Below are 20,095 nucleotides of genomic sequence, written 5' to 3'. Positions count from 1 at the left end.
CGAAGAAGTTCCTCAAGATCAGAGAGGTCAGGGATTTTACTCCCGGTACTTTCTAGTTCCCAAAAAGACCGGAGACCTTAGACCTATATAGATCTCAGAGATCTCAACAAATGCTTGGTCAAGGAGAAGTTCAAAATGCTCTCTCTTGCCACCCTCTACCCTCTCCTCTCTCAGGGTGACTGGCTATGCTCCCTCGATCTAAAAGAGGCTTACACACATATTCCTATCCATCTGGCGTCCAGGCAATATCTACGCTTTCTCATCAATCAAAACCATTATCAGTACAAGGTGCTACCCTTCGGTCTGGCCTCCTCTCCCAGGGTATTCACCAAGTGTCTGATTGTAGTAGCAGCCTATCTCCGCTCTCACAATTTTCAAGTCTTCCCTTACTTGGACGACTGGCTGATCAAGGCTCACTCTCCTCAGGCGGTTCTGCTTGCCACCAGCCAGACCATTCACTTCCTTCGACTATTGGGTTTCGAAATCAATCTACCCAAGTCGCACCTCATTCCAACCCAGCGACTTCAATTCATTGGAGCCATTCTGGACACTGTTCTGATGTGGGCGTTCCTTCCATCCAACCAACCGCCTTCAGACCATCCTTCATCTCTGTCGATAGGTGTTTCAACAGATTACCATTTCTGCGAATCACATGATGGTGCTATTGGGGCACATGGCTTCCACAGTACATGTCACCCCCTTCGCACGTCTCCACCTGCGTACTCCTCAATGGACCTTAGCGAACCAGTGGTCCCAAGCGACGGATCCTTGTTCACAACACATATCTGTGACCTCGTCTCTTCGACAGTCGCTTCTTTGGTGGTTGACATCTTCAAATCTATCCAGAGGTCTGCTGTTCCATCTACCTACTCATCAACTAGTCATCACCACAGATTCCTCCCCCTATGCCTGGGGAGCTCACTTGAACGAGTTCTAAACTCAGGGGTTTTGGACTACCCAGGAAAAGAAACACCACATCAATTTCCTGGAACTCCGAGCGATGTTTTATGCCCTCAAGGCGTTTCAACATCTTCTCTTTCCTCAAGTACTACTCATTTGCACAGACAATCAAGTTGCAATGTACTACATCAACAAACATGGAGGGACGGGCTCTCGCCTGTTATGTCAGGAAGCCCAACGGATTTGGTCTTGGGCCACAGCTCGCCACTTATTCCTGAAGGCTGTCTACATTCAAGGGGAAAAGAATTCCTTAGCGGACAATCTCAGCAGAATTCTCCAACCTCACGAATGGACTCTCGATCCCACGACTCTTCAGTCCATTTTCGCTCAATGGGGCACTCCTCAAGTGGACCTTTTTTGCAGCTCCTCACAATCATCAGCTGCCCCTGTTTTGCTCCAGACTCTACTCTCCTCACCGTCTGGCGCCCGATGCATTTCTCCTGGATTGGACCAATCTCTTCCTATATGCATTTCCCCCTCTACCGCTCCTGCTGCGGACTTTGTTCAAGCTCAAGAGGGAACGAGCCACCATGATTCTCATCGCTCCACGGTGGCCCAGGCAACATTGGTTCTCCCTTCTACTTCAACTCAGTTACAGGGAACCCATACTTCTTCCACTGTTTCCTTCTCTGCTTACTCAGCATCAGCAGACACTACTGCATCCCAACTTACAGTCTCTGCGCCTGACAGCTTGGTTTCTCTCGGGCTGACTTCGGCTCATTCACTCCTTTCTCAGCCTGTCCGTTCTATCATTGATACTTCCAGGAAACCGGCCACTCTTCAGTGTTATCAACAGAAGTGGTCTCGGTTTTCTTCCTGGTGCCTCTTACATCACCATAATCCCATGTCTCTAGCAGTGGGACTGGTGTTGGACTATCTTCTTTCCTTGTCTGACTCTGGCCTCAAATCCACTTCTATCAGAGGAGTTCATCTTAGTGCCATTGCTGCCTTCCATGAGCCAGTTCATGGAAAACCCCTCTCAGCTCATCCTTTGGTTTCTAGATTCATGAGGGGCCTTTTCAATGTGAAACCACCTCTCAAGCCCCCTCCTGTGGTTTGGGATCTCAATGTGGTTCTTTCCGCTTTAATGAAGCCTCCTTTTGAACCTTTGGCCACAGCACATTTCAAATTTCTTACTTGGAAAGTGGTCTTCCTAATAGCTCTCACTTCTGCCAGGAGAGTTAGTGAGTTGCATGCACTAGTGGCCGATCCATCTTTCACTGTTTTTCACCATGATAAGGTGGTTCTCCGTACACATCCAAAATTTCTCCCTAAGGTTGTGTCTGCCTTTCATCTTAATCAGTCCATTGTCCTACCTGTATTTTTTCCAAAGCCTCATTCTCATCCAGGTGAACAGGCTTTGCATACCTTGGACTGTAAACGTGCTTTGGCTTACTATCTTAAACGCACGAAACCTCACAGATCATCTCCTCAACTGTTTTTGTCTTTTGATCCTAATAAGTTGGGTCATCCTGTATCTAAACGCACCCTATCCAATTGGCTTGCTGCTTGCGTTTCATTCTGTTATGCTCAGTCGGGTCTGACACTGGAAGGTTCTGTCACGGGCCACAAAGTTAGAGCTATGGCAGCATCTGTAGCTTTCCTCCGTTCCACTCCTATTGAGAAAATCTGCAAGGCTGCTACTTGGTCCTCAGTTCATACTTTCACATCTCACTATTGTCTGGACGCATTCTCCAGACGGGATGGACACTTCGGTCAATCTATGTTGCAAAATTTGTTTTCCTAATGGCCAACCTTCCCTCCATCCCTCTTTTTGTTAGCTTGGAGGTCACCCATCAGTCAAGAATATGCTGCCTGCTTGTCCTGGGATAAAGCACAGTTACTTACCGTAACAGGTGTTATCCAGGGACAGCAGGCAGATATTCTTGCGTCCCTCCCACCTCCGCGGGTTGGCTTCTTAGCTGGCTTATCCTAACTGGGGACCGCGCGCCTTCGTCGTGCGGGAAGGCACGCGTGGTGTGGCCTAACTAGAACTTTCTAAGTTCTTAGAGTGCAATCACTCTAAAATTGTCCGTACCGGGGCTCCTTCGGTGCCGTCACCCATCAGTCAAGAATATCTGCCTGCTGTCCCTGGATAACACCTGTTACGGTAAGTAACTGTGCTATTTGGTCTGAGGTAATGTGACTTGCCTAAGATCAGAAAAAAATAGGAGTTGAAAACAGGGGTTCCCAATTATCTATTCACATGATCTTCTCTCCCAGCCCTTGAAGGTCACCAATGCCTAATAGGGTAAAAGGGATGGGACTTATATACTGCTTTTTCTGTGTGGATACAATCAAAGCAGTTTGCATATTTTAGACAGGTACTTATTTTATACCTGGGGCAGTTAAGTGACTTGCCCAGAGGCCCAAGGAGCTGCAGTGGGAATCAAACTCGCAACCCCAGGGTGTTGAGGCAGCTGCTCTAACCACGAGAGCACTCCATTAGTACCACTACATGCAAATCTCCGTCGTGCATATTCATTAGGAATATTCTGAAAATCTGGCCTGTGGGCAGTCCTTCAGTACTGGGAGTAGAAATTAAGCACTACGGCGAAACCACCACTTTGCACTGGGAGATGCCCCTGAGGTTGCCCCTAATGAAGGCTACGAAACGGGGCTCTGTAGGGCGATCAGTGGCACCCTGTAAAAATCACAGCAGTCAGCAGACTAAGATAAGTTCCTGAACTTTCAGTACTCTTAATTTTTTTGTAAAACTGATAAGATTGATTTACACAGGAACGTCTTAATAATGTCAAATCAGATGCGATTTCAATTTGTGATCTTAAATTCTTCAGATTGATTCATATAAGACACTAGGGTATTTGGGCCGTTAGTCAGGTTTTTATGTAACGATATTATTATAAAGAAAGAAGAAAAAATTTTTTAGTAGATTAAATTAAAGTAGTTATAGGAAGTTGGCCCACTGGGTGTGTAAAGTGATGTAAGTGGGTAACGTCTGCCGGGCACTTGTGTGCTACTGGTGGTATTGAACCCAGGTGAACTCGCTTAAAAAGCTGTGTCTAGCGAGTTCCCACCTACTGAATGACATCCTTTACAGCTGGGCTTCACGTGTTACTTTGAGCCAGATAGGCCCATAACCCACATGGCATTTGAAGAATATGACAGCAGGCATTTGGGGATTAATAATAGGAAGGAACCGTATATGCTGGGAGGAGAGAAGCTGATATGCACGGACGGGGAGAGGGTCCTTGGGGTTATAGTGTCCGAAGATCTAAAGGCGAAAAAACAGTGTGACAAGGCAGTAGCTGCTGCCAGAAGGATGCTGGGCTGTATAAAGAGAGGCATAGTCAGTAGAAGGAAGAAGGTGTTGATGCCCCTGTACAGGTCATTGGTGAGGCCCCACTTGGAGTATTGTGTTCAGTTTTGGAGACCGTATCTGGCGAAAATGATAGGAGGCTTGCGCCAGAAGACCTATGAGGAGAGACTGGAAGCCCTGAATATGTATACCCTAGACTGAAAGGAGAGACTTGATTCAGACGTTCAAATACTTGAAGGGTATTAACGTAGAACAAAATCTTTTCCAGAGAAAGGAAAATGGTAAAACCAGAGGACATAATTTGAGGTTGAGGGGTGGTAGATTCAGGGGCAATGTTAGGAAATTCTACTTTACGGAGAGGGTAGTGGATGCCTGGAATGCGCTCCCGAGAGAGGTGGTGGAGAGTAAAACTATGACTGAGTTCAAAGAAGCGTGGGATGATCACAGAAGATTTAGAATCAGAAAATAATATTAAATATTGAACTAGGCCAGTACTGGGCAGACTTGCAAGGTCTGTGTCTGTGTATGGCCGTTTGGTGGAGGATGGGCAGGGGAGGGCTTCAATGGCTGGGAGGGTGTAGATGGGCTGGAGTAAGTCTTAACAGAGATTTCGGCAGTTGGAACCCAAGCACAGTACAGGGTAAAGCTTTGTATTCTTGCCCAGAAATAGCTAAGAAGAAAAAAAATTTTTTTAAAAAAAATTTTAAATTGAATCAGGTTGGGCAGACTGGATGGACCATTCGGGTCTTTATCTGCCGTCATCTACTATGTTACTATGTCTTGATCTGTAGTTTTAAGATTTTTGTGATCCTTCTCATTTAGAGTAAGGCTCCACATTTTTTGAGTAGAAATTAAGGATCTAGTCTATCTAAATGTGTTTTGTTTTTTTAATAAGGATACAGTAGATTTCTGGAGATAAAGATGAGCGTTAAAGGAGTTGAGCAAAACTGGATCTTTTTTTCCCCATATGCTGAAACTTATTTATTCTTTCAATTTGTCTATACTGCTTTTCATAAACAACAACAACAAACCACAAAGCATTTAGTGATATTTAGGGAAACCTTCACCTCCTTGGTTTCTAAGCTGAACACGGGTAAAGCCACGATCAATTTTCTGCTTTCTTAAGAATGGCCTGAGGCCTTAACTATTAGAATCCCATTCAGCAGAAAAGCCGGTATGATTGAGAAGAAAGGAAACAAAAGCAGTGCATAAATGTGCTTAGAAGGATCAGACTGGCAAGAAAGGCACAAGGAAGGGTCAAACATGGAGAGCTATGGGGTAAAGGAACTCCGATGTGAGTCTCCTAAGGCCAGTGCTGAAGTTTGTAACCTGCAGCTCAAACATAAGAGCTGCATGTTGCTGAAAGCAGGACATTCCTGTTCTGACAGCAGTGGAGGTAAATATTTATACAGAGCAAGAAACTCCTGGATGCCAGAGGGTAATTTCTAGTTGCCATAGTGCCCTGATTCCTGGGATCCATACCTCAGTTTCCCAAACTTCCAAAAAGCACAAAATTTGTTATTTGGACATAAATCCAGGCTGCAAAACTGTTTTAGTTTTATTATGCAAAAATAAAAGCGCCTCACTCATGCAATTCAAATTTATCATATAATTGTTGCAAAATTTACATCTGGGCTACTGCAGGAAACTGAGTTCCTGTACCTACAGCTCATATAAAATAAAGAACATGGAATGAAAAGAAAAGTAGATGGTGACAATATTTAAACTTAAATGTATAGTTTCAATACAAAAGCAGGGTATGCAAAATTATTCAGATATGCAGCAGCATCCCACTAACTATGCAAATCTACAAAAATAATTGGGTGACTTGACAACTCATAAGAAGAGCCAAGGGTAGGTCAGACCATTGGTGCACAATGCCCAATATCCCATCTCTGGTAATGACCATTCTGGGTCATTGGCAAATCCTAATAGGGAAGTTCAGTCCCTGTGCTTACTCCTAGGCTTAAGAGGTAGAAATACTCAATTCCACCTGGCTAATAATTATGTTAGAGCAGTCCACTTCAGGGCATGTTACACTAGATCAGCTTGTCCTAGTTAACATACCTGTCTTCCATACAATCCCACATCTTTTAAACACAACCATATAATTAACCTCATCCATATCCTCTGGCAAGAAATTCTACAGTTAAGAAGTACATTGACCGACTAAAAAATACTTTCTTAAATTTGTTTTAAACCTGTGACCAGGTTATCTTATTTGAAATGGTAAATAATTGCTTCTTATTAACTTGTCCCATACCACTCATGATTTTATATATTGTCATTGTATTACCTCTTTTGTCTGTTCTCTTATCACAGGCAAAAAAACTCCACTGCTCAAAAATGTAAATTTCAACACAGGCATAACACCTCAACTGTGCACAAGAAAAATACACAAAAATAACTTGACACGCCGATGTCTGCCATGTGAAGACATTATTCCCACAAAGCTGACAGACCTCCGCTCCAGCTGTGATACACACTCACGTCACTGCAAACATCCTTAGTTCCTGGTCCAACAAGGCTCTTGTTGCGCCAGTATAAGGCTGCGTCAGGGAAATTTTCAAAAACAATAATAAACCTCAGTGCACAGAACAGGTTCTCATCATGGTTCTAGAAGCAGCACCTGTCCGTGATTGATGCACTGCTTCCAGAATCATCCCCTCAGAGCCTTACATCATGACTCCTGTTCTAAAACTTACTTTCTAGTGTAAAAATGGTTTGTTTGTGCATCATAGGTATCTGAATGTCTGTTATGTTGCTCCTTTTTCAGGTATACATATTTAGACTCAAGTCTCTAATAGGTATTTAGATTCTGCCTCTATAACAGGGGTGTCAATGTCCCTCCTTGAGGGCCGCAATCCAGTTGGGTTTTCAGGATTTCCCCAATGAATATGCATGAGATCTATTTGCATGCATTGCTTTCATTGTATGCTAATAGATCTCATGCACACTCATTGGGGAAATCCTGAACACCCGACTGGATTGTGGCCCTTGAGGAGGGACTTTGACACCCCTGCTCTATAACCAAATACACTACGAGGCCTTGTGACATCACTGTAGACACACAAAGCTATAATCGCTGCTAATCCCTCTCCTCCCCTGCAGAGAATTACAAGGGCTACTATCTCCCCTCTTTCCACCCTCACCCCAAACCCTCCAAAAAGCGGTATATCAGCTTTCAATAAACAATAAAGAGCTAATCTATTTCCTCCTCTTCTTCCCACCCACCTAACACCAACTGTTTTTCTCCTCCCTTAACCTCCTAGCTCTGTTCCCCAATGAATCCAATGCTAGTATGAATTGCTATCTCCAAAACTTGCTCAAAAGTCCTCCGTTGTATTGGGATGTCCATTTTGCAAGGGCTAAACTGGTTCAGGCACCATGAGCAGATGCAGCAGATTCCACAGCTATGTACAGCCTCTTGTGATTTGCTAGTCCTGGCTTGAGATACAGATGAGAAAATTCAGAAAGATGGTGCTGGGATGAGATCTCAATAAAGACCAGGAGCTGTCTTATTGACCTGTTCTGTTGGTACGCTCTGATGATCAATAGATTGGTACGCACTTGCACTATGATCCCGATTCCCAGTAGCGAAACCTGCTAGGGTAAGAAAGACACTGTTACATGGGAATATCAGAAAATGAACATAATGGTTCTGTCCTCAAAAAGGAATCTTTCCCTAAAAAGGAGTTAATGACAGCAAAGCTTGGCCCGCTAGCACCAGATACTGGTACAACACTCAATGTCATCAAGTCCAACAGAAGGAGATAGGCCAAGACTTTGATATTTAAAATTCAGAAAGATGGTGCTGGGATGAGATCTCAAAGACTAGGAGCTGTCTTATTGATCTGTTCTGTTGGTACGCTCCGATGATCAATAGATTGGTACGTACTTGCACTATGATCCCGATTCCCAGTAGTGAAACCTGCTAGGGGAAGAAAGACACTATTACATGGGAATATCAGAAAATGAACATAACAGTTCTGTCCTCAAAAAGGAGTTAATGACGGCAAAGCTTGGCCTTCTGCTAGCACCAGATACTGGTACAAACACTCACTGTCATCAAATCCAACAGAAGGAGATAGGCCAAGACTTTGATATTTAAAAGTCAATTTTTTGTTTAAGGCTCAACCATAAGCATACCATGGATTAAAAAGTCAATTTTTTGTTTAAGGCTCAATCATAAGCATACCATGGATTAAAAAGGGATACAAATGGTCCAGAAACTATGGTTTCCATAGAACTAAAAGGAGAAAAGCATGGAAAGAACATAAGGATTGCCATACTGAGTCAGACCAGAGATTCTGTGTCCAACAGTGGCCAATCCAATTCTGGCAGAATCCCAAAAAACAGCACGATTCTATTCTACCAACCCCAGAGATAAAGAGTAGCCTTCTCTGGATCTACTTTAATAATGGTTAATGGACTTTTCCTTCCAAGCTGCCAATGCCAGGAAGTTCTTCTTCACCCAGAGTGGTGGACACATGGAACGCACTCCTGGAGGTTGTGATAGGGCAGAGCACTCTACGGGGATTCAAAGAGGGATTGGATAGATTCCTGAAGGATAGGGGGATTGAGGGGTATAGATAAAAGTAGAGATAGGTTAGGAAGAGTATAGATAGAAGAAAAAGGGGGATTACAGGGCTAAGTCAAGGAATACCTGACAGGTCATAGACCTGATGGGCCGCCGCGGGTGCGGGCTGATGGGCGCGATGGACCTCTGGTCTGACCCAGCGGAGGCAACTTTTTATGTTTTTATGTTCTTATGTTCAGTGTTACTGAATGGTTCTCTAACTCTCTAAATATCAGCACTGAGCTTTTTTTTTATATGAAGCTTTAATGCCCATGTGCAACATGACTGGCAGCTGCAGTTGCTCAAGAATGGCTACATCACAGAGACAAAATCCATCTAACATTTAATTGATTTTTTCAGTGAACTAACAGTGCGTTGGTGTGCTCAAGTTCCAATACGTCCCTAAGACAGGATTCAAAATGAAGCTTTCTTTGCACATGGGCATTTTAAGTGGCTGCCAGCCAGGTGCGAGTTGAAAAGTGTTTGTGATGCTTAAAGAGCATGAGGGGCATAATCGAAAGGAACATCTATGTCTGTTTTCGTCTAAGTCGCAAGTCGTCCAAAGTAGAAAACAACGTATTACACATCTTTGAAAAATACGTCCCAAAAATAATTGTTTTCGGAAATCGTCTATCTATACGTCCAGTCGCCAGATCGCCCATCTTTATACCACATTTTCGTCCAACTTTTCGTCCACGTCCAAACCACCTAGAAACAGACCTTTTGGACATGGGAGGGGTCTGAAAAGTGATGGACAGGGCACTAAACAGTGGGCTACCTTACAGGGCACTGCTGTGAACTTCACAAAAAGGGTGCCAAGTAATCATCTAACTACAGCTCCCTTATAGGTAATGGTGAGCCCCCCAAACCACCTCTAGAATCTCCTAGACCCACCTATCTACCACCCCAATAGCCCTTATGGCTGCAGGAGCCACTTATAGGGCAGTACAAAAGGGTTTTGGGGGATTTTAGGGGAGTGCACGTTTCACCATCAATGCAGTCATTACAGTGGCTTATGGGCATGGGTCCCTAACCCAGCCCCAAGACCATTTAAGACGCCTCTGTGCAGCGCGACTAGGTTTCCTATGCCAGGCTGCCAGGTGCAGATGTTCTGGAGGCAGAATTTAACAGTTATGATTATGATTTTTATTGGGGGGGGCGGTGATCATTGGGGTAATGTGTGGGGGTCTGTACTATGTGTTTGCAGTGCTTATCTAGTCACTTTGGGGTGGTTTTTGTGACTTAGACCATGTTTTAAATGATCTAAGTCACAATGTCCAAGTTTCGTCTATGTCATGTTGTAAAACGTTTGGTTATATGGTTAAAACGGGAACAAACAAACCAAAACTACAGATGTGTACAACGATGTAGGCGAATTTTATTGTGACAAACAAACTATATATAAAACCTTTTTACCAAACAGGGGACCCAACACGGTCCGTGTTTCGGACAACCTTCATCAGGGGTCCATGGTAAGTAAAGGTAAAAACATATGTCACAACAAGTATTGAAAAGGATAATATAAATCCAAACTCTCAGCCAATACTTGTTGTGACATATGTTTTTACCTTTACTTACCATGGACCCCTGATGAAGGTTGTCCGAAACACGGACCGTGTTGGGTCCCCTGTTTGGTAAAAAGGTTTTATATATAGTTTGTTTGTCACAATAAAATTTGCCTACATCGTTGTACACATCTGCAGTTTTGGTTTGTTTGTTCCTGGTTGTTTTTTTTACTGCAGACAAGGTTGGACCTTCCTCTTTTTGGTTCTGTTGCTCTGTGGTTATATGGTTATACATGCAGTACGACTAATTCTGTAGATACATCAATAAAAAGAGATTGCTTTGAGTAAACAGAGAGCATTAAAGATCTAACAAGAGCTTGGATAGTTCAGAGATTTTTCTCTGTGATGCAGCCATACTTGAGCAGCTATGGCTGCCAGTATTAATGAATTGATTTTCAGTGTCAATTTGTAAGGGTTTTTTTGTATAGTGAAGAGTTAGAATTAAAAGCAGACTGCATAAGTAAGTTTACTTCTGTGAGTAGATTTATCTTCAAGAAAAATGGAAGATAATAGAAAAAAAAAAAAAAAAAGAGTGAGAGGAAACCATTACTCTACCTTAACTAGCTGAAGGCGTGAACCATGAATAACTGTATGCAAACATGGTAGATACATCAAAGCCCAGAAGAGAAGGAAGTCAGCAAGGTGAGCCTCTTGTTCAGCTTGGGCACAGGACACAGATGCTTACCTAGGCTAATGATGAACTGACCACCTCGCTCACAATACATATGATATATGAAAAAGCAGGACAGAGGTTTGATGAGCAGACTAAGGATAGCCATGCCAACACTGAAGCGAAATAAATCCCTCCAATAATATTCTTCTGCTGTCGTAATTGGAGGTTTATAATACAGTGAAAAAACAAGGATATCGGAGAGAATGGAGAACAGCAGCCCAATCAGAAACTGGAGAGAGAAATAAACATTTAAGAATCAGTGTCTGGAGCAAAATCTGAATGCAGAAAATTCCTAGATACTACTAGATGGAAGACACAAAAATAAGGAGCTAAACATCCATACAGACTCCTCTCCACAAAAGCAGAAGACAAGGCTGGGAACTACATGCCAGATATCCTGACCTGGCAATATTCCCATGTGGGCACAATTCATCTTAATAATTTACCTGAAACATTTTACAAATAAATGTTCTACACCTATTCAGGGGAATTCTATAATATTCCATGCTACCGATCCCAGGGCAAGCAGTGGCTTTCCCCAGGTCTGTCTCAATAGCACACTTTGAACTTTTCCTCCATTAACTTCTCCAGGGAGTTGGAGTGGGGAAAAGTGCAAAATATGATGTACTTAGATTTCAGCAAGGCCTTTGGCAAGGTTCTGCATAATAAACTGAGGGCACTTGATATGGATCCTAAAGTGACTAACAGGGTCAGAAAATGGATGAGTGGGAGGCAACAAAGGCTAGTAGGACATAAGAACATAGGGACAGCCATACTGGGTCAAATCAATGGTCCATCCAGCCATTTCCTGCTTCAAAACGGTAGCCAAGCCAGGCCACAAGTTCCTGACAGAAACCAAAAAAACATCAAACATTCAATGCTTTTGATCCCAGGGCAAGCAGTGACTTCCCCCATGTGTCTCAATAGCACACTTTGAACCTTTCATCCATTAACTTCTCAAACCATTTTTTAAACCCAGAAATGCTAACTACTGTTACCACATGCTCTGGTAACAAGTTCCAGAGCTTAATTATTCATTGAATGAAAAAAATATGTCCTACTTTTTCCATGTAACTTCACTGATTGTTCCCTAGTCTGAACTTTTTGAAAGCATAGGTAGGATGGGAACTGTGTACTTTCCACAGACAAAAAGATTCAATCATCATTTACCCTTCCCTCTTAAATATTATTATTGATAGGAGTGGGGCAGCAAGCACATTTCATCCCTGGAAAGCAAATCCTGAAAGCATTTTCAAATCCTTCACCATTCTATTCCATTCTACCTATAAATAATAATGACAAATAGCAATGATATTTAACTAAATCTAAAACTAAAAAAAATCCTAGACTATGCAAAGCCATTACAATTTATCACTTACACCATGGGACCTTCAATCTTCATAAGAATTTTACTCTAGTGCAGATCCTAAATTAAATAAATCAATCCTATTCTCAGGCCACTCTCATTTTTCAACTTCAAACAGACGGAGAAAGATATATGTTTAGGGATGGAAATGAATGAATTGCTTAACTCACAGTTGAAATGGCATCGATGGAGTCTCTCTGTGCCATTGCCCAAACTCCCATTGCCAACACAGTGAAATTACCCCAGGTATAGGCAAGGGGCAACCAGGTATACATACATGCCCTGCAAAGAGAAGATGAGCAATCAGAGCACAGGTAGGTTAAATAGGGAAAACCCCAGTACTACTCGTGAATGAGCAATGTAGATACAAAACTTGTGGGGAGGAAGAAGTCGACCTGAACCATACCATATCCTTCCCTTATAGTATCATCTTCCCCAACTCATTCATGATGGGGAGGATTCTATAAATGGTGCCTAGCTGAATTCCGCACAAAACTTAATACAGTGGTACCTCGGTTTACGAGTGCACCGGTTTGCGAGTGTTTTGCAAGGCGAGCAAAACATTTGCAAACTTGGTGCCTCGTAAACCGAGCTTGCCTTGCTGTACGAGCGCCCCCCCCCCCCCCCCCCCCCAGCGATCCGGCATCCCCCCGCTCGCGTCTGCCGCCCCCCCCCCGCGATCCTACATCCCCCCCTCGAGCATGGCAATGACATCCCTTACCCCCACTGGGCACCAATGCCGGTGCCAGAAGATCCTCCCTCTTCTGGTGCGGCCTGGGCTGGGTGATGCGTCAGAGATCCTCCCTTCCCCCCCCCCTTGAGGAATCCGACGCTGCTCCATACCCCTCCCCCGCGATCTGGCTTCCCTCCCTGCGAACCGGCATCCACCCCCCACTCGCGTTGCCTCCCCTCCACCGCGATCATACTTCAACCCCCGAGCACGTCAAAGACACTTCCTTTACCCCGACTTGGCACCAGTGCCGGTGCCCGAAGATCCTCCCTCTTCTGGCGCGGCCTGGGCTGGGCGGTGCGTTGAAGATCCTCTCTCTTCTGGATGGGCTGGGCTGGACTGGCTTTGAACATTTGCACATGCTCAAAGCCTTCTGGTCTCGCTCTCAATCTCGGAGAGAGCAAGACCAGAAGGCTTTGAGCATGCGCAAATGCTCAAAGCCAGTCCAGTCCAGCCCAGCCCAGACCAGAAGAGGGAGGATCTCCAACGCACCGCACAGCCCAGGCCGCGCCAGAAGAGGGAGGATCTTCGGGCACTGGCACTGGTGCCAAGTCAGGGTAAAGGAAGTGTCATTGACGTGCTCAGGGGGGGGAAGTAGGATCGCGGTGGAGGGGGGGGGGGCATGCCGGATCGCGGGGAGGGGTTTGGAACAGCGTCGGATTCCTCAAGGGGGGGGAATGGAGCAGCGCCGGTAGCCTCGGGGGGTGGGGGGGGGAGGAGGTAGAACCAATCAAAGCAAATTTCCCTTACTTCCTATGGGGAAACTTGCTTTGATATACGAGCAATTTGGTTTACGAGCATGTTTATGGAACGAATTATGCTCGTAAACCAAGGTTCCACTGTATTTAAAATTAGGCTAATTGGCATTTTAATTGAAAACACCATTAGAACATCATTTTAAAAAACATTTAAAAACAATAATTAAATCTGCGCGCCTAAGTCATAGCACCTACTTGTGCATAATGATGCCTACCTGTAAAATGGACATGGTTAAGGGCAGAGAATAAGCACGATATGACCTTGGCACCATTAAGGCCAGAAAAACCCTGGCCTAATATACTGGCACCTACCATAATGGCGCCTATTGGTACCTGTCAAGTTAGGTGTCGCTAGGTGCAATTGTATAAATGATGCCAAGTGGTTGATTGACAGCCGTGATGAACAGTGCCTAGGAGTTAGGCGCCATTTATAGAATCAGCCCCGATATGTTTAGCCTGTACGTGAAAACTCTTAACACTGCTCCATGCAATCATACTTACCAGATAGTCAGCACCCAGTGTATCAGGACAATTGCCTGTAGAACAGAGATAAGCAGGGCAGGATTAATTCTTCGAGGGCCCCTAGGCACACAAGTACACTGGGCCCCCTTGGGCCTGCCCCACCCCCACCCTGATTTATCTGTTTTCTTATTTACTTCTTTATTTCCACTTATATTTCTTTTTTTTTAAATTCAAAACAAACAAAGTTTAGCATACCAGTGCGCAGTTTTTCTTCTATGCAACCCGCAAACATCTCTGAACAAATCCCCCTTCCTTCCCACCTACTTACCCAGGACATTAACTCTAAACCCTTTCAATATGTATATAAAAGTGTTCAAATATATTGTAAAGCAGTAATACTATCTGAAATATAAGTCTATATAATAATAACCAAGTTTACATCACCTAACTGCCTCACTCTACATCAACCAACTGTAACCCATATGTATGTATAAACAACCAAATCTGTAACTCCTCTAATATGTTCCACTCCATGTATGTTAACTTGCAACGAAACAACAAGGCAAGCAGTCCACCAAAGAAACCAATGTGAAACAAAAGAAGATTGGCAGAAAATAAGGAGATTCAAATTAGGTTTATTCAAGGTGCTCCCAAGAACCATGCCCAATGCATTTTGCCAAACAAGGCTAGTCAACGCTAACAAAACAACATGACTTTCAATCACACAGAACACAGAAAACACCTTCGCCTAGTATGGAATATGTAATCACAAACTAACCTCTCCCCCTTTTACAAAACTGTAGTATGGTTTTTAGCCACGATGGTAACAGCTCAGATGCTCATAGAATTCTGAGCATCAGAGCTGTTACCACCATGGCCGGCGCTAAAAAAAATGCTCTACAGTTTTGTAAAAAGGGGGGATAAAATAGAAATATGTAGACAAAGGTTAAATTGAACCACCAAGAAGCTGGACTCTGCTTACAATGCAACAGCGATGCATGTCCCCTAAAGCAAAAAAATAAATAAATAGAAATTTTTTTTCTACCTTTGTCTTCTTTGGTTTCTGCTCTCCTCATCTTTTTGTCACTCTCTTCCTTTCATCTTCTTTCTTTCTATGCCACTTCCAGAAACTGAATGCCTCCCCCTTTCCATCTTTCCCTTCACCCCCATTGGTCTGGCATCCATCTTCTTCCATTCCCTCCTCCAATGATCTGGCATCTCTCTCCTCTCCTCTCCTTCCCTCTCCCACACCCACACGGTCTGGCATTTCACTCTTTCCTTCCCCCACTTCCATCAGCATCTGCCCCCTTTCTTTCCCACCAACCTAAATCCATCCAGTATCCTTCCCCCTTATGTTTTCCCCCTTTCCCTGTACACCAATTCCATCAGCATCTGCCCCTTTCTTTCCCTCCAACCTAAATCCATCCAGTATCCTTCCCACTTGTCTCCCCCCTTTCCCTGCATACCAATTCCATCAACACTAGCCCCCTTTCTTTCCCTCAACCTAAATCCATTCAGTATCCTTCCCCCTTGTTTTCCCCCTTTCTCTGCACACCAATTCCATCAGCATCTGCCCCTTTCTCTCCCTCCATCACCCTTTCCACACAGCAACAGAAATGCACCCCCCCAGCAACGGCAATGGGCCCCCACCCGGCATCGATGATGACAACAACATCGCCCCCCCCAACATCGATGGATGGCAACACGGCCTCCCCCTGGCATTGGCGTTAACACAGCTGGCTTAGCTCCACGAAGATCCCACGATGACTGTGTTTGCCGGAAGAAGTAAGTGACATCGGAGGGGGATGTACCGGCAGACGCATTCATCATGGGACCTTCTGCGTTGGCCACGTTGCCATTGATGCCAGTGGTTGGCTGCGTTGCCGACCATCGATGCCAAGGGGTGGGGTGGCATTGTTGTTGTCATCGTAGGGTGGGGGCCCGTTGCCATGGAGGGAGGGAAAGGGGTCCCGTTGCCGTCTGAAAAAAAAAAAATGGCATGGTAAGTCGTCCTTCAGTGGGCCCCCCTGACTATTTCGGGCCCAAGGCACGTGCCTACTGGGCCTATTCATTAATCCGGCCCTGGAGATAAGAGGGGGTTAAAATGTGAGTTCCAAAAGTAATTCCCAAGCACTCTCATGGTCTGGATTTCAAGCAATCTTTAATGGATATTCATGAGCTATATTTGCTAAAAGAACCAAATTATTAGTATAGCAAGTCAGGAATCATTCATTCCTAACTTGCTATACTATTTCCCAAGTCCATCTCAATAATGGCTTATGGACTTGTTTAAGGAAATTATCCAAACCTTTTTTAAACCTCCTTTTTTTCCACAGGAGACCAAATATGGACTATCTGATGCTGTTTAGACTATGTTAACTGCCTCCAGAAGTAGTGCTAATATTAGGAATTATACTTTTGACTCCACAGACAGCCACCATTCCCTGGCTGTTTCCTCCCCCATTCCAATTTATAAGAAAAAATCTTTGTAATCTTCAGGTAAGCCAGCTCCCTACCCTGCACAAAACAAGATACAGTAAAACCTTGGATTTCAAGTAACTTGGTTTGCAAGTGTTTTGCAAGACAAGCAAAACATTTTATTAAATTTTAACTTGATATACAAGCAATGTCTTGCAATACAAATACTTACAGTATACACACATCACAACTGAGCCGATGGTTCTTCTCTCTCTGACGCTGCAGGAGTGTAGTGACTGTTCTAAACAAGTGAGGTCTTGCAATACGAGTACTTATAGTATTTTGTACTAGTTTTGGGGTTGTGGAATGAATTGTCTGAGTTTCCATTATTTCCTATGGGGAAATTCACTTTGATACATGAGGACTTTGGATTACAAGCATGCTTCTGGAACGAAGTATGCTCGCAAACCAAGGTTTTACTGTATATAGAATCAGGCACACAGTGCAGATTTCCTCATGTAAACATCAGCTTTCTGAAATCAGTACTTACATGCTGCTGTATTTACACATGGAAACGACAAACAAGGCTTCTAAAATAGCATAGCCATGTAATTACAGAGAGTGAAAATACTGTACTCCCCCTAAATTCACGGGGGTTCCGTTCCGGGAACACCCATGAATTTTGAAAAACCATGAATATGGTTTTTCAGCTGATCGAAGGCAGGAGAGGGCAGCTGGGGCGCCGGCGGGTGCTTGAATTGTACTTACAAAGCCGGGCACGTTTTCCGACCCCCTCTTCCTGGTACTAAAGTCATGGTTACACCAATGAGGAGCTGCTTTGATATGCCGGATAGCGTGTCAAAGCAGCTCCTGACTGGTGCAAGCATGACTTTAGTAGCAGGAAGAGGCGGTTGGAAAATACCGCAAATTACTGAGGCCGCGATTTGCGAACCATGAATTTGTGGGGGTTTACTGTACTGTAAATCTGTCCTTCCTGAACTGTATCCATAACTCTTTCTAATACCCGATATCCTCTAATTCCCAAGTATGCTACACTTTTTATATATGTGCTACTAAATTCTTCATGTTTCAAATTTCTATCATGTCAAGACTCTAGAACAGAGTTGTCAAAGTCCCTCCTCGAGGGCCGCAATCCAGTCGGGTTTTCAGGATTTCCCCCAATGAAAATGCATGAGATTTATTTGCATGCACTGCTTTCATTGTATGCTAATAGATCTCACGCATATTCATTGGGGAAATCCTGAAAACCCAACTGGATTGCGGCCCTCCAGGAGGGACTTTGACACCCCTGCTCTAAAAGAAAAGCAGAAACGGGGTTGAGCCTTCTTCCATGTCGTTAGCAACAGTAAAGTGTTCAGTTTAGCTATACCCTGTTTGCTTCATGACTACTGTACTTAAAACAGAAAGGTGAAGCAACTTTGTTGGAGGAGGGATGGAGACAGATAACGGAAGAGAGGGCACAAAAGAAATACTCTTGCACAATCACAAAACAAGAACTCAAAGGAAACCAGAAATGAGGAGCAGAGTTAGGGGGGGGGGGGAAATAGTGCCTAACCAGGAACAAAACCCCAAGCGATCAGAGCTGAATTACTCTGGTGTTTCAGCTCTGGAACAGGGAAAAAGAGATCAGAGCTAAAGAATTCTAGTGTTTCAGCTTTGGACTCTAGGAACAGGAGCAGGATATGGGGAATGGGCTGAGCTGGAATCTAATCAAGCGTGAAAAGGGTTAAAATCCAAGTTGGTAAAGAAAACTGCAACAAAAAACTTCCTCTTTTCCTCCCATATTCTACCCGGATGGGTTTAGAAACGCAATTTGTGCTCCTGCTCGGCTTCAGTGGAATAAACACCACTGACTCAAAGCTCATCGGTGCCGGCCTTACCTTCAGACTCACGGCAGGGAGCTCCATGACAGCTTCGAATCGGCGCCTCCCTCACCTGACCATCGAGAAAGACCTCGTGAGCAGAGAGTGTGGCGACGCATCACGTGATAGCGCTCGATTGGTAGGAGAAGGCCTACGCCCCCCTGGAAGTCATGCGCAAAGTAGTCCTATTAGAATTGCCCGTGCTTTTTAAAAATGACCCCCGACTTGCATTTGTCCTTCATTTAAAAAATAAATGCACGTGTCTTAATTTCCCTGATTTGTTTACATTGTTGTTAAACTGTTTCTCGCAGCGAGTGCAGGATATTTTTCGGGGCCATGAAAAGAGAGGATACAACACTGTGCATATGATTCCCCCCCCCCCCCCAGGAAGATTTCCTTTACAGAACAGCATCGGGGATGAGCTAATCTTGACTTATACTACCATATACCGGCGTTCCATATTTGATGTCTGGGCAGAACGCTGAGAAATTACAAAGACTTGAGGCAATGCTGTACCAAGATTTGTGAAAGCTGTGTGGCCAGAAAGGGAGTAAAAATACAGAGGGGGTGGGAAAATTGTTCCCAGTTCACTTTCTCCTCTTATTTGTTGGGGTGGGGTAGGCAAGTCAGTGGTGTAGCATCCTCGAACCCCCCCCCCCCCCTACACTTTAAAATCAGCGCTGTTCTGCATCCAATTGGCCTTGTCATAAGTCCAGAACAAGCCCCAAATTTTCCTCCTGGAACTGGGTAACTTGGCAGCTCTGTGGCCTCTGAGGGCCAAATTCTCTATCGCCGTTAAAATCTAATGGGTCATTGTATTGACCGTAAATGTAATGAATAAAAAAAGACAAGCAATTCTCAAAGAGCCACGCATGCAAATGAGGTTTGCGGAGAGTTGCCAGATTTACATGAGATCAATTGTTGGTGATAGTGATTGGCACATGCGCAGAATAGTCCACGGAAAGAGGCATAAACGTGCGCATGTGCCAAGAAAAGCTACGCCTTAGGCACGCATATCATGGGTGGATAGGAGAGGCAGAGAACTACCAGCAAATGCTATGTTGTTATGTCAAGTATAGGTGTGCCAGTGCTATTGGATGGAGGGGAAGGGAGAGGATGTGAAATTGTTGGCTTTCAACAATCATGTATAAGACACACCTTAATGCACATGCTCGAGACATGTGCTTTTGAGAGTTTTTCCCCATTACTATCTACTATAATAAAACGCTAAGTGCGCATGCGCACTCTTACCGCCATGTTCCCTGATCCCTGATCTATCGGGCTGTGGCAGGCAAGAGTGCGCATGCGTGCTTAGGGTTCTTTCTGTGTAAGGCAGATCATCATTGTCATCGCCCCCCCCCCCCGGCGCACCCCTCACTGTCGCACGCAAACCCCCGTCTGACCCTCCCTTCACGCGGTCT

The 20,095-nt window shown here is 44.4% G+C and overlaps 1 protein-coding gene across 4 annotated transcripts; it reads right to left on the bottom strand.

The window, feature by feature from the left end:
- Positions 1–7,203: 7,203 nt before the first annotated feature.
- Positions 7,204–18,835, bottom strand: AGTRAP (angiotensin II receptor associated protein). 4 transcript variants are annotated; one of them, XM_033922935.1, is made up of 6 exons: positions 18,693–18,835; positions 14,413–14,447; positions 12,594–12,705; positions 11,070–11,286; positions 8,139–8,171; positions 7,204–7,843 (listed from the first exon to the last, which is right to left on the bottom strand). In XM_033922935.1, the coding sequence occupies exons 1-6, from the start codon at positions 18,717–18,719 to the stop codon at positions 7,737–7,739; spliced, it is 531 nt and encodes a 176-aa protein (XP_033778826.1). In that variant the 5' UTR covers positions 18,720–18,835; the 3' UTR covers positions 7,204–7,736. The 4 variants fall into 4 exon arrangements, with proteins under 4 accessions (XP_033778826.1, XP_033778825.1, XP_033778824.1 ...); XM_033922934.1 differs by having other exon boundaries at positions 8,139–8,174; positions 18,693–18,834; XM_033922933.1 differs by having other exon boundaries at positions 7,204–7,846; positions 18,693–18,833.
- Positions 18,836–20,095: the final 1,260 nt, after the last annotated feature.

Source organism: Geotrypetes seraphini, chromosome 15, assembly GCF_902459505.1.
Source record: "Geotrypetes seraphini chromosome 15, aGeoSer1.1, whole genome shotgun sequence".
Lineage (NCBI taxonomy): Eukaryota > Metazoa > Chordata > Amphibia > Gymnophiona > Dermophiidae > Geotrypetes > Geotrypetes seraphini.
The sequence above is the reverse complement of the archived record's forward strand: the minus strand, read 5'-3'. Positions and strand labels throughout refer to the sequence as shown.

Coding starts and splice junctions, on each gene's coding strand:
- AGTRAP (XM_033922932.1), bottom strand. CDS start 18,719: ATGGAGCTCCCTGCCGTGAGTCTGAAG. Junction 11,287..12,593: donor CCATCGATGCCATTTCAACT/GTGAGTTAAGCA, acceptor TTCTCTCTCCAG/TTTCTGATTGGGCTGCTGTT. Junction 8,175..11,069: donor TCAGTTCATCATTAGCCTAG/GTAAGCATCTGT, acceptor TTCTTCCCCTAG/CAGGTTTCACTACTGGGAAT.